The following is a 15,238-nucleotide window of genomic DNA, read 5'->3' on the forward strand; positions in this document are numbered from 1 at the left end:
GTCGAGCTGTGAAGAGGCTTCATTTCACCCAAGGTCAATACTTTTTATTTGTAAATGCTTACCTTGTACCAACGTTGTGTATATGTTTACTTGCCTGTGTGGTAAGCCTATGTGGGCCAAACAAAAATAAAATAAGAATATCTGAACATAAAACAGCTATCCGCACTGGCAATATTGAATATGCTATGGCAAAACAGTACTTAGAAGCCAAACACGGCCCATCGTCCTCTTCGCGCTTTGTGGGCCTGGAACAGGTCACACCTATTAGAGGTGGTAACCACCCTACAATTATCTCACAATGAGATGTGTTTTGGATTTATAGATTTGAGAGGTGTTTTGGATTGATAGATTAAATACACTGCTCAAAAAAATAAAGGGAACACTAAAATAACACATCCTAGATCTGAATGAATGAAATATTCTTATTAAATACCTTTTTCTTTACATAGTTGAATGTGCTGACAACAAAATCACACAAAAATTATCAATGGAAATCAAATTTATCAACCCATGGAGGTCTGGATTTGGAGTCACACTCAAAATTAAAGTGGAAAACCACACTACAGGCTGATCCAACTTTGATGTAATGTCCTTAAAACAAGTCAAAATGAGGCTCAGTAGTGTGTGTGGCTTCCACGTGCCTGTATGACCTCCCTACAACGCCTGGGTATGCTCCTGATGAGGTGGTGGATGGTCTCCTGAGGGATCTCCTCCCAGACCTGGACTAAAGCATCCGCCAACTCCTGGACAGTCTGTGGTGCAACGTGGCGTTGGTGGATGGAGCGAGACATGATGTCCCAGATGTGCTCAATTGGATTCAGGTCTGGGGAACGGGCGGGCCAGTCCATAGCATCAATGCCTTCCTCTTGCAGGAACTGCTGACACACTCCAGCCACATGAGGGCTAGCATTGTCTTGCATTAGGAGGAACCCAGGGCCAACCGCACCAGCATATGGTCTCACAAGGGGTCTGAGGATCTCATCTCGGTACCTAATGGCAGTCAGGCTACCTCTGGCGAGCACATGGAGGGCTGTGCGGCCCCCCAAAGAAATGCCACCCCACACCATGACTGACCCACCGCCAAACCGGTCATGCTGGAGGATGTTGCAGGCAGCAGAACGTTCTCCACGGCGTCTCCAGACTCTGTCACGTCTGTCACGTGCTCAGTGTGAACCTGCGTTCATCTGTGAAGAGCACAGGGCGCCAGTGGCGAATTTGCCAATCTTGGTGTTCTCTGGCAAATGCCAAACGTCCTGCACGGTGTTGGGCTGTAAGCACAACCCCCACCTGTGGGCATCGGGCCCTTATACCACCCTCATGGAGTCTGTTTCTGACCGTTTGAGCAGACACATGCACATTTGTGGCCTGCTGGAGGTCATTTTGCAGGGCTCTGGCAGTGCTCCTCCTGCTCCTCCTTGCACAAAGGCGGAGGTAGCGGTCCTGCTGCTGGGTTGTTGCCCTCCTACGGCCTCCTCCACGTCTCCTGATGTACTGGCCTGTCTCCTGGTAGCGCCTCCATGCTCTGGACACTACGCTGACTTGCCACAGCTCGCATTGATGTGCCATCCTGGATGAGCTGCACTACCTGAGCCACTTGTGTGGGTTGAAGACTCCGTCTCATGCTACCACTAGAGTGAAAGCACCGCCAGCATTCAAAAGTGACCAAAACATCAGCCAGGAAGCATAGGAACTGAGAAGTGGTCTGTGGTCACCACCTGCAGAACCACTCCTTTATTGGTGGTGTCTTGCTAATTGCCTATAATTTCCACCTGTTGTCTATTCCATTTGCACAACAGCATGTGAAATTTATTGTCAATCAGTGTTGCTTCCTAAGTGGACAGTTTGATTTCACAGAAGTGTGATTGACTTGGAGTTACATTGTGTTGTTTAAGTGTTCCCTTTATTTTTTTGAGCAGTGTATATCATGCATCCTTGAGGTCTAAATTATAATTTCTCATTCAGACCTTTTTTGTAGATTATATGGCTGCTCTGTATTTTGAATGCTTAGGTATATGTATATTTTATTACATTGAAACACAGTCTTTCTATCCAGATGTGTAACGGTTCTGTAACGACAGACGCTGGGAGACAAGAAGCAAGCACAGGGTGTGGATTTAATAATAAATAGACATGAAACAAAACAAGAACAGCATCTGGACAGGAGAAACATAACAACATCAATGCTGACTCGGGAATGAAACTGAGGAAGTGACAGATAAAGGGGAGGTAAATTACTGTATTGCAAAATGTACAATGATGGAGTCCAGGTGAGTCCCATAATTAAGCGCAGGTGCGCGTAACGAAGGTGGCAGGTGTGCGTAATGATGAGTGAACTGGTGACCTCGAGCACCTGAGAGGGGGAGCGGGAGCAGACGTGACAAGATGTCTATTTTTTATACTCCAACGTGTGCAAAGCTGTCATCAAGGCAAAGGGTGGCTACTTTGAAGAATCTAAGAATCACCTGGACTCCAATGACGTGATGGAGTCCAGGTGAGTACCATAATTAAGCGCAGGTGCGCATAATGATGGGTGAACTGGTGACATCGAGCACCGGAGAGGGGGAGCAGGAGCAGACATGACAAGATGTCTATTTTTTATACCCAAATGTGTGCAAAGCTGTCATGAAGGCAAAGGGTGGCTACTTTGAAGAATCTAAAATATAAAATATATTTTGATTTGTTTAACACTTTTTTGGTTACTACATGATTCCATATGTGTTATTTCAGAGTTTTGATGTCTTCACTATAATTCTACAATGTAGAAAATAGTAAAAAATAAAGAAAAACCCTTTAATGAGTAGGTGTGTCCTAACTTTTGACTGGTATTGTATATAATGTAAATTTGTTGTAATTTACGATGTATGATATTATTCCAGTTTAAATAATAAAGATAGACCAATTTTATTTTTTAAAGCAAAAAAAAGTGACAAAACAAGAAATGATTGTCTCATGAAAGAGAAAAATTAACAGAGTAAGCACTCCCCCCAGTAGGAGGAGGAGCAGCCTTTGAATTCCAGTCCGTCCCCTGTCTCTTTCCCCCAACCCATGGGTGAGAGGGGAGTGCTGTAGCCCTCCAAAGGAAACGGAAGAGACGAAACTCACACAATCCTCATTTTAAAACCCCGGGGCTGTGAAGAAGAAAAGACAACTATTTGACAAACTTTACTTCTAACCACCTATTTAGCACTCCACCCTCCCTTTTTATTTGTATTTTTTTTGTTGCTGTTTTTATTTTTATTTTGTGGCAGATTGAAAGCCCGCGCCCTGCTCAGTTAAAGTACCCAGTGTTCGCTGGAGCAGAGATGCCCCCCCAGCCGGAGGTGAACAAACATTTCTGGGACTTCCTAAAGAGTTTTCTCGGCATCATCCGAATCCTCCAAATCCTTTTCGGAGCAGGACTATGGGTCACAATCGCCGCCAACAAATACGAAGGCGCCATCCACTTCGTCCTGTTCGTGGCCGTGCTCTTCTGGCTTCTCACCCTCACCGCGTTTTTTATCACTCTCCTGGACAAGCAGGACCTTGTCCCCGTCTTGGGAGGGGACCGGTGGTTGCTTAGCAACCTGGTTCATGACATCGCTGCTGCGGTGTTGTATCTACCGGCGATCGGCGTCATGATCTACAAGACAAGTCGGTACGAGTACTGCAACCTGGAGCAATATAAACACCACTGCCTGTATAAAGTCTATCTGGCTGCTGCCGTGTTCGCATGTCTGGGCGCTGTTGTGTATCTTGTCTCGTCAGTGTATGTTGGCTGTAGGAAGTGCCGGGGTGAGCAGACGGTGGTTTGAGAGAGGACAGAGGGGGACAAAGGAGTAAGGGATATGTTGGAGGACTGGGGGAGGGAGGCAAGAGCTCTCCCTGGATAGGGGAGAGGAGAGGGGGTATTTTCTGTCCCACAAAGCAGAGTGTCCTCTTGTCTTGGCTCAAACTCCTATAGGTTTGTCCATATTTTATTCCGTAATTTAATGTCAGCATACAGTAGCTTATCAACGTAGGCTACAGTACAATACTTTTTTGGTACAGTGTTTTTGCGTTGACTGACAACAACATTCCGAAACTGAGCAGTCCACCGGACCTTTTACCAATTCCTTTGAAAAGCATACCTCTTATGCTTTGCAGCCTACAACAAGCTGTAATACCAGGGACATGATATGACATGCCTTTGATATGAAGATAACTACACCATATTTGTTGCCAATGTTTTTTTTTGTATCCTTTTAGCCAGAAATAACACATGTCTATATCAAAAACAAAACCAAGTATGTTCCTAATTATTCCTGAAGTGTCCTTCATGTTAAAACCAAATGTTGATTAATTAAACCAAATGTTGATTAATTAAAACCAATGTCATTGAACACCAGAGACAAGGTTCTCTTATTTGGTAATAACACCTTCTGCATTTAGGGGCAGATATAATTTACAGAGAAGTAGCCTATTGCTACCACTATTATTATCATTATTTTGCAGTAATAGGTCTACACCAGTTTGTTTCATTAATAGCTATTTCCAGAGTTATTTCAAATCTGAAAAGTATACATCTGCAGACTCTGTGTGTTTGCACCTGTTTGTGAATGATTATGGTGTCGGTGGCTTTCCAAAATGAGAGCCAGTTTGGGGCTGGGAGTTCTCAGCTACTTCCTGTCTGAGACAAACATGCTTAACCAATCAGCAGGGGTCTCTGGGATGCCACATGAAAGACATGGAAGAGTGTGTGCTTTTACTCTGAAATCTCTGTGACTGGAACTGTGTGTGTCTGGGTACGTATATCTGAGTGTGTGTGTGTCTGGGTACGTATATCTGAGTGTGTGTGTGTCTGGGTACGTATATCTGAGTGTGTGTGTGTGTGTGTCTGGGTACGTATATCTGAGTGTGTGTTTCTGGGTACGTATATCTGAGTGTGTGTGTCTGGGTACGTATATCTGAGTGTGTGTGTGTCTGGGTACGTTTATCTGAGTGTGTGTGTGTGTGGCTGGGTACGTATATCTGAGTGTCTGTGTGTGTGTCTGGGTACGTATATCTGAGTGTGTGTTTCTGGGTACGTATATCTGAGTGTGTGTGTCTGGGTACGTATATCTGAGTGTGTGTGTGTGTGTGTCTGGGTACGTATATCTGAGTGTGTGTGTGTGTGGCTGGGTACGTATATCTGAGTGTCTGTGTGTGTGTCTGGGTACGTATATCTGAGTGTGTGTGTCTGTGTGTGTGTCTGGGTACGTATATCTGAGTGTGTGTGTCTGGGTACGTATATCTGAGTGTGTGTGTGTGTCTGTGTGTGTGTGTGAGAGAGAGAGATGATACTGACTGGGAAGGGGAAGTTCTTACAATAATTAATGGTGGGGGGTTGAGGGTGTGTGTGTGGAGAGAGGGGGTGAGAAGTGGTCTGCAGGGAGAGTAGATGAGTAGTGGTCTATTCCAGGCAAACACACATTTCCTGCTAACTTAGAAAGCAAAAAGAAAAGCATCTGTGGCATGACAACGACAACAGAGTTGGAATAAGCAGAAATAAATCCAGCCACAGAGTGTATGACACAGGCTAAACCTAGCGATGTGAAAATGAAGGAAGAGATGTGAAAATGTTGGGACAGGACCTATGTTCTGTGCTGAGCCCTGAGTAGACTGGAGGACACAAAACACAAGATGGAATGGTGAGGCTAATGTTGAACAGATGCACTGCAGGGATAGACTGTAAATCTACCACAGTGTGTGTGAGTCATAAGTGATGGATCTGCAGCACAGTCCAAGCAAACAGCTCAGATAGAAACAAACAAGAACCCTCCTTCTCAATAAGACCTGCTAACTCTAGGCCTCCCTAACTCACAACTTCAATTAGTGACAGATACTTTTTTATGATCATTCACAATGAGTTCCCAAAATGAAAGTTATTTACAGTTGATTTGTTTGTGGGGAAACTGACTACTTTGCTTGGGTTACATTAAGGCGTTGTCGTTTTTTCTCAAATGTTCTAATTTTCTCTCTCGTCAGAACTAGATATTTTGACTCAGCCATGTATGGACTGACTGCAAGTGCAAGACGCAGTTCCTAAGAGCGTCTGCTAATGAAGTAAATGTAATGTGTGTCGGTGCTGCTGCTGATGTGGCCATTGACACTTTGCTTCTTGAATGTCCAATATCTTGAAAACTTGATTGCTGACATGCAAAACATCTTGGGACTGTATTTTTACATTTTAAATTTTACCTTTATTTTACTAGGTAAGTCAGTTAAGAACAAATTCTTATTTTCAATGACGACCTAGGAACAGTGGGGTAACTGCCTTGTTCAGGGGCAGAACAACAGATTTTTACCTTGTCAGCTTGGGGATTCAATCTTGCAACCTTTCGGTTACTAATCCAACGCTCTAACCACTAGGCTACCTGCCGCCAGTGGACTAATGAAAAAAATACCAAAATATAGTTTTTAAGTGTATTTTCCCTCTAAGAACATGAGTGAGAGAGAGAGAGAGAGAGAGAGAGAGAGAGAGAGAGAGAGAGAGAGAGAGAGAGAGAGAGAATGGCATTGGACAGATGTGAGATGGTGTTTTCCTGAGATGGTGTTTTCCTTGTTAGCTAAGCCAGGAAGAAAGGGAGAAAGAGGGGGGACGCAAGAGAGACAAGAGTGTGAGGGAAATAAAAATAGAGAGAGAGCATGACCAAGCGAGAGAGTGTGTGACAGAGAGAAACCCTGGGAAAAGGACACTTCAACACATATAAAGCCAGGCGGATGTTAAAGTGCCAGCCCAGTGATATTTACTCTGGCTACTCAACCAGAGAGACATTTCCTGCATGGACTCAAACTGGACTGGACTAGACTGGGAGAGACCAGCTACTACTTCAATGGCCTCTCTTTTTCTCTCTCTCTCAACTATGATTCACAGCTATAACTACATCACTGGCAGGCTTTCTTCAAGAACATGAACAAAGTGCTATCTGTCTCTCTCAATTTGGGAATTTCTGGCCCCGTATTCACAAAGCATACCCAGAGTAGGAAATATAAATACGGGCCCTGATCCTAGATCAGCACTACTACTCTGAGACACTTTCTGAATATGGGCCCTGGTTCTGTGTTCCCAAAACCTTGTTCATCTCGCAGCCATCATAACCTACATCTATGCTATTTAACAGATGTGGTTATTACACAGACATAGGCCTTAAGCCCATATTTAATTTCCCCCTTGTTGGAACAGCAGGCATTCTTTTCACTGCTTGAATCAACGTGGTCTATTCAGGACTCTCTTTCTCTAATGTTTTGACCAAAAAATGATTCCACTAAAAGTAAAAACCACTAGAGCGTCAAACAGGCTGTGATGAGTGCCAGTTTACCAGTTTGCTTCTGCTAATTGTTAGCACATCTGTAGCCTGTATGCCAGTCTGTTTCTGCTAATAGTTAGCACTTCCCTAGCCTGGATTTCAGTCTGATTCTCCTAATAGTTAGCATATCCCTAGCCTAGATGCCAGTCTGTTTCTGCTAATAGTTAGCATATCCCTAGCCTGGATGCAATTCTGTTTTTGCGAATAGATAGCATTTCATTAGCCTGAATGCCAGTCTGTTTCTGCTAATAGTTAGCATTTACCTAGCATGGAGCCATTCTGTTTTTGATAATAGTTATCATTTCTCTAGCCTTGATGCCAGTCGGATTCTGCTAAAAGTTAGAATTTCCCTAGCCTGGATGCCAGTCTTTTTCTTCTAAAAGTTAGCATTTCTCTAGCCTGGATGCTAGTGTTTCTGCTTTGGCCCACTTTTCTGTCATTGTATTTTTTAATAGAGGGCTATAGAGCTGTCTTAAGCTGAACCTGACATGCATTCAGGCTATTTCCCTCATTTCCATGTCTGAGTGTCTTTAACATCGGCCTCTACATAAAGCAGCCAAAGTGAACAATCTGGAGTGATCAGCTTATGATATTTTGCGGCTCCCTCCCTCTGTCAGTGAGTCACTTATAAGGGACTGGATTTGTGTCTGCGGCCTGATACAGTTTTGATTAAATATTTTACGTGGTCACAGGTAAGCTGCAGACAATATGTGAAACATACTGTACCACATGTTTAATAATCTCATTATCACATTTCTTATTCGATTTGACCATAATTCTCATAAATTAAAAGAGCAACAGAGTGTATTTAGTCATTCATTTAAAGTGTATCCCGTCATTTAAAAATCTTTCTTTTTTCCCACTTCACTAAATATGACAAGAAATTACAGATATACACTACCGGTCAAAAGAACACCTACTCATTCAAGGGTTTTTCTTTATTTTTACTATTTTCTACATTGTAGAATAATAGTGAAGACATCAAAATGATGAAATAACACATATGGAATCATGTAGTAACCAAAAAAGTGTTAAACAAATCAAAATATATTTTATATTTGAGATTCTTAAAATAGCCACCCTTTGCCTTGATGACAGCTTTGCACACTCTTGGCATTCTCTCAACCAGCTTCATGAGGTAGTCACCTGGAATGCATTTCAATTAACAGGTGTGCCTTCTTAAAAGTTCATTTGTGGAATTTCTTGGTAAAAGACCAAATCCATATTATGGCAAGAACAGCTCAAACAAGCAAAGAGAAATGACAGTCCATCATTACTTTAAGACATGAAGGTCAGTCAATCCGGAAAATGTCAAGAACTTTTGAAAGTTTCTTCAAGTGCAGTCACTGTCACGTTCCTGACCTTATTTCCTTTGTTTAGTCTTTGTTTAGTTGGTCAGGACGTGAGCTGGGTGGGCATATTCTATGTTTTGTGTCTCATTGGTTTAGGTGTGTCTGATTGGCCTGATATGGTTCTCAATCAGAGGCAGGTGTTTTACGTTGTCTCTGATTGGGAACCATATTTAGGTAGGCTGTGTTCACTGTTTGTTTGTGGGTGATTGTTCCTGTTCATTGCGTTCTTTGTTTTCACTAGGTTCACATGTTCAGGTCTGTAGCGTCATTGGTTTCATTCTGTTTATTGTTTTGTTCGTGTTTATGAAGTGTTCCAATAAATATGGAAACGTACCACGCTGCGATTTGGTCCTCCTCTCTTCCACCTAACGACGAGCGTTACAGAATCACCCACCATACTCGGACCAAGCAGCGTGGTAACGGGCGACAGCAGCAGCAGCGGCCCATTACGCAGGACTCATGGACTTGGGAGAAGGATCTGGGCTATACAACCTGGGAGGAAATAGAGCACTGGTCGATCGATCCAGAGAGAGTGCCGGAGCCCGCCTGGGATTCAATGGAACAGTGCGAGGAGGGATACAGGAGAATGGCGGAACGGATACGTTATCAAGGTACGCGGCTAGCACGGAAGCCTGAGAAGCAGCCCCAAAAATTTCTTGGGGGGGGCTAAAGGGGAGTGTGGCGAAGTCAGGTAGGAGACCTGCGCCAACTCCTCGTGCTTACCGTGGAGAGCGAGAGTACGGGCAGACACCGTGTTATGCGGAAAAGCGCACGGTGTCTCCTGTACGTGTGCTTAGCCCGGTGCGGTACATTCCAGCTCCACGTATCGGCCGGGCTAGAGTGGGCATCGAGCCAGGTGCCATGAAGCCGGCTCAACGTATCTGGTCTCCAGTACGTCTCCTCGGGCCGGTGTACATGGCACCAGCCTTACGCATGGTGTCCCCGGTTCGCCAGCACAGCCCAGTGCGGGCTATTCCACCTCGCCGCACTGGCCTGGCTATGGGGAGCATTAAACCAGGTAAGGTTGGGCAGGCTCGGTGCTTAAGAGCTCCGGTACGCCTTCACGGTTCGGTATATCCGGCGCCACCTCCTCGCCCCAGCCCAGTACCACCAGTGCCTACACCACGCACCAGGCTTCCAGTGCGTCTCCAGAGCCCTGTTCCTCCTCCACGCACTCGCCCTGTGGTGCGTGTCTCCAGCCCGGTGCCACCACCAAGCCTCCTGTGCGTCTCCAGAGCCCTGTGCGCCCAGTTGCTGCTCCCCGCACTAGCCTTGAGGTGCGTGTCCTTAGCCCGGTACCACCAGTTCTGGCACCATGCACCAGGCCTACTGGGCGCCTCAGCCGGCCAGAGTCTGCCGTCTGCCCAGCGCCGTCTGCGCTATCCGTCTGCCCAGCGCCGTCTGAGCTACCCGTCTGTCCAGAGCCGCCTGCGCTGTCCGTCTGCCCAGAGCCGCCTGCGCTGTCCGTCTGCCCAACGCCGCCTGCACTGCCCGTCTGCCCAGCGCCGTCTGAGCTGTCCGTCTGCCCAGCGCCGCCTGCGCTGCCCGTCTGCCCAGCGCCATCTGAGCTGCCCGTCTGTCCTGAGCCTTCAAAGCCGCCCGTCTGTCCTGAGCCTTCAAAGCCGCCCGTCTGTCCTGAGCCTTCAGAGCCGTCCGTCAGTCAGGAGCCGCTAGAGCCGTCCGTCAGTCAGGAGCCTCCAGAGCCGTCCGTCAGTCAGGAGCCGCGAGAGCCGCCCGCCAGTCAGGAGCCGCGAGAGCCGCCCGCCAGTCAGGAGCTGCCAGAGCCGCCCGCCAGTCAGGAGCTGCCAGAGCCGCCCGCCAGACAGGAGCTGCCAGAGCTGCCCGCCAGACAGGAGCTGCCAGAGCCGTCAGCCAGCCAGGAGCTGCCAGAGCCATCAGCCAGCCAGGAGCTGCCATCAGCCAGCCAGTACCTGCCAGAGTCTTCAGTCAGCCAGGAGCTGCCAGAGCTGCCTGTCACGCCGGTGATGCCGGAATTGCTCCTCAGTCCGGAGCTGCCCCTCAGTCCGGAGCTGCCCCTCAGTCCGGAGCTGCCCCTCAGTCCGGAGCTGCCCCTCAGTCCGGAGCTGCCCCTCTGTCCAGAGGCGCCCATCAGTACAGTGGGGTTATTTTGGTGGGACGTCAATAGGAGGAGGCCACGGAAGCGGGGATTAACTATGGTGGGGTGGGGGCCACGTCCAGCGCCAGAGCCGCCACCGTGGACAGGTGCCCACCCAGACCCTCCCCTATAGGTTCAGGTTTTGCGGCCGGAGTCCGCACCTTGGGGGGGGGGGGGGGACTGTCACGTTCCTGACCTTATTTCCTTTGTTTAGTCTTTGTTTAGTTGGCCAGGACGTGAGCCGGGTGGGTATATTCTATGTTTTGTGTCTCATTGGTTTAGGTGTGTCTGATTGGCCTGATATGGTTCTCAATCAGAGGCAGGTGTTTTACGTTGTCTCTGATTGGGAACCATATTTAGGTAGGCTGTGTTCACTGTTTGTTTGTGGGTGATTGTTCATGTTCATTGCGTTCTTTGTTTTCACTAGGTTCACATGTTCAGGTCTGTAGCGTCATTGGTTTCATTCTGTTTATTGTTTTGTTCGTGTTTATGAAGTGTTCCAATAAATATGGAAACGTACCACGCTGCGATTTGGTCCTCCTCTCTTCCACCTAACGACGAGCGTTACAGTCACAGAAACCATCAAGCGCTATGATGAAACTGGCTCTCATGAGGGCCGCCACAGGAAAGAAGGACCTCTGCTGCAGAGGATAAGTTCATTAGAGTTACCAGCCTCAGAAATTGCAGCCCAAATAAATGCTTCTGAGTTCAAGTAACAGACACATCTCGACATCAACTGTTCAGAGGAGACTGTGAATCAGGCCTTCATGGTCGAATTGCTTCAAAGAAACCACTACTAAAGGACACCAATAAGAAGAAGAGACTTGCTTGGGCCAAGAAACACAAGCAATGGACATTAGACCGGTGGAAGTTTGTCCTTTGGTCTGGAGTTCAAATTTGAGATTTTTGGTTCCAACCGCCGTGTCTTTGTGAGATGCGGTGTGGGTGAACGGATGATCTCCGCATGTGTATTTCCCACCATAGAACATGGAGGAGCAGGTGTTATGGTGTGGGGGTGCTTTGCTGGTGACATGTCTGTGATTTATTTAGAATTCAAAGCACACTTAACCAGCATGGCTACCACAGCATTCTGCAGCGATACGCCATCCCATCTGGCTTGGGCTTAGTGGGACTATCATTTGTTTTTCAACATGACAGGGCTATTTTACCAAGAAGGAGAGTGATGGTGTGCTGCATCAGATTACCTGGCCTCCACAATCCCCCGACCTCAACCAAATTGAGATGGTTTGGGATGAGTCGGACCGCAGTGTGTAGAAAAAGCAGCCAACAAGTGCTCAGCATATGTGGGAACTCCTTCAAGACTGTTGGAAAATCATTCCAGGTAAAGCTGGTTGAGAGAATTCCAATAGTGTGCAAAGCTGTCATCAAGGCAAAGGGTGGCTATTTGAAGAATCTCAAATATATTTTGATTTGTTTAACAGTTTTTTATTCCATATGTGTTATTTCATAGTTTTGATGCCTTCATTAGGGTGACTGCTGCCAGGAGACAGTCAGCGATCAACTTCAAGTTCAGGTTCAAAGCCACATCAGCAGCTGGAAAGGGAAAAGGAATTGATTTAAAGGGTGTTTGCCTTCTCTAATATTAGTACTTCTTCAATGCAAAAGAGATTGACATGAGATATGCAAATAACACAATATCTACAGTTATTGACTAAATATTTATCCCTCTTAATTTTAAGTATTGGGGCCATGACCATATATCTAAATCTGATCAAATCATTCAGTTGACCAGGTTTTCAGGACTGCCTTTGCTGTCGGTGGTCCTTCCAAAAATGCAATATTTCACCTAAAGAGAACACTGCAATAAACTATGTACAGTTGAAATCGGAAGTTTACATGCCGGACTCCACAAACATCTCAGTGTTGGGGACCGAGGATGTGGACGTGATCTCCATGTAGACCATCTCCTTCAGATCCACCTGGAACTTACTACAGAGAGGGAAAATGTTGTCCATAAATGCTGAATGAGGTCAGTTTAAAGGTCCAAAGCAGCTGTTTTTTTAACTTTCAATATTAAATCATTTCTGGGTAACAAAAAGTACCTAACTGTGATAATTTTCAATTAAAATGCTCAAAAAGAAACAAAAATAGCTTCTTAGCAAAGAGCAATTTCTCAAGCAAGAATTTTGCTAGGACTGTCTGGGAGTAGTCTGAGTGGGGAGAGGAAAACTGAAAATTAGTTGTTATTGGCAGAGAGGTTTGGAACTCTCTGTCTTATTGGGCTATTAACTAATTTACAGCATGGTGATGTCACCGTGAAAGCCCAAAAGTCTATCCCACCAAAACAGGCAAACATTTCTGGTGTTTTTTTCAAACAGCTTTTACACTAACAGGGCATTGTCATAATTTTCAAAATGTCACAGTGTGGAAACATATAAATTACGCTGTTTTTGACTGTACTGGACCATTCATGGTTTTACTTCCCCACCCCTAAAGGTCAAGGTTAGGATTTGGGGAAGGTAAGCTGATCCTAGATCTGTGACATTCAGTAACCAATTAGTCTGTACATTGGCTATATCCTCTTTAGGAAAATTGGGCAGTATTCATTGGTTAAGTCAATATAGCTATATTTACACAGTGCAAGTACAACAGTAGAGAAGATACAATGTCTTGTTCAATGAAGCTGGGTTGTCTGCATGAATCAAGATTGTCTTAGCCCACTGAGCTAAAACTTAATTAGTCTGGATGTTCTGAACTTAAGGTTTCAAGCCAGGTAGCACATTAAGCAAGCATAGTTCACTGAACTACCTCTGCTACATGCACACCTCCACTGGGTAACTGTCTGGATCCACCATTCTGTTGAAACGACTGTTGTGGAAGAACTTAAACTGATAGGTGAACTTCCCGAAGCTTTCCTCTCGGAAAATGTACGGAATCTTGTGGGCCAGGAATTCTAGGCTCACGTTACCCTTCTTGGGGTAGACACAGCAGAACTTGATCTCCATCTTGTCCCTCTTTTCTGAAGATCTCATTTCTGAAGATCAGGTTGTTCCCTTCCTCTGGAAAAACAACACATTTTGCTTTAATTCAGCAGTGAAAATAACTGTTGATGATCAGTGTTAGAGTGACATCAAGGGCAAAGATCTGGTTGTATGTAAACAAAAAAAAGTATGTAATTCTGTGCTGATATAGGATCAGATTTCCATTTGAGATCCTAATTAATATTACTATAGGGACAGGGGAACCTGATTGAGGATAGGCACTCCTCTTTGTGAATACAAATCCTGACCTCCAGCAGGGTGCCACAGGGTTAAGGGCCAGGGTCCTGAAGACGTGGTTGCTGTTGGAGTTCAGGCTGCAGGACTGGTCCTCACGGAGACCCACAAAGGAGGTCTTCTCCACAGCCACTGTCATGCTGGTCTAATTGCAGACCACACTCGCTCTGCCAACATTCACTAAAAGGAGGACATGAGAGGATGCTATCCTTGTCAGAGAGTAGAGATCTGCTGGGGCAGTTTAACATGAGACAGATTCACAGACCAGTGTCACGTGTGGTCCCTCTCCGGTCTCTAGGTCACCAAGCCTGCTCATTATGGCTCACACCTGTCACCATCGTTACGCGCACATCAGACTCACCTGGACTCCATCACCTCACTGATTACCTTCCCAATATACCGTTGAAGTCGGACATTTATATACACCTTAGCCAAATATAATTTAAACTCAGTTTTTCACAATTCCTGACATTTAATCCTAGTAAAAATTCCCTGTCTTAGGTCAGTTAGGATCACCACTTTATTTTAAGAATATGAAATGTCAGAATAATAGTAGAGAGAATGATTCATTTCCGCTTGTATTTATTTCATCACATTCCCATTGTATTAGAAGTTTACATACACTCAATTAGTATTTGGTAGCATTGCCTTTAAATTGTTTAACTTGGGTCAAACGCTTCGGGTAGCCTTCCACAAGCTTCCCACAATAAGTTGGGTGAATTTTGGCCCATTCCTCCTGACAGAGCTGGTGTAGCTGAGTCAGGTTTGTAGGCCTCCTTGCTCGCACACGCTTTCTCAGTTCTGCCCACAAATTTTCTATAGGATCGAGGTCAGGGCTTTGTGATGGAAACTCCAATACCTTGACTTTTTTGTCTATAAGCCATTTTGCCACAACTTTGGAAGTATTCTTGGGGTCATTGTTCATTTGGAAGACCCATTTGCGACCAAGCTTTAACTTCCTGACTGATGTCTTGAAATTTTGCTTCAATATATCCACATAATTTTCCTGCCTCCTGATGCCATCTATTTTGTGAAATGCACCAGTCCCTCCTGCAGCAAAGCACCCCCACAGCAAGATGCTGCCACCCCCGTGCTTCACGGTTGAGATGGTGTTCTTCGGCTTGCAAGCCTCCCCCTTTTTCCTCCAAACATAACGATGGTCATTATGGCCAAACAGTTCTATTTTTGTTTCATCAGACCAGAGGACATTTCTCCAAAAAGTACCATCTT

At 45.6% G+C, this 15,238-nt stretch overlaps 1 protein-coding gene across 1 annotated transcript; it reads left to right on the forward strand.

Moving 5' to 3' along the window:
* The first annotated feature begins 3,056 nt into the window (after positions 1-3,056).
* marveld1 (MARVEL domain containing 1) lies at positions 3,057-4,321 on the forward strand. Its single transcript, XM_038990617.1, has one exon. The coding sequence runs from the start codon at positions 3,303-3,305 to the stop codon at positions 3,789-3,791; it is 489 nt and encodes a 162-aa protein (XP_038846545.1). The 5' UTR covers positions 3,057-3,302; the 3' UTR covers positions 3,792-4,321.
* Positions 4,322-15,238: the final 10,917 nt, after the last annotated feature.

This window comes from Salvelinus namaycush, chromosome 4 (genome assembly GCF_016432855.1).
Source record: "Salvelinus namaycush isolate Seneca chromosome 4, SaNama_1.0, whole genome shotgun sequence".
NCBI classification, from domain to species: Eukaryota; Metazoa; Chordata; class Actinopteri; order Salmoniformes; family Salmonidae; genus Salvelinus; species Salvelinus namaycush.

What these genes read in the sequence shown, in the direction of transcription:
- marveld1 (XM_038990617.1), top strand. Translation starts at nt 3,303, where the DNA reads ATGCCCCCCCAGCCGGAGGTGAACAAACATTTCTGGGACTTCCTAAAG.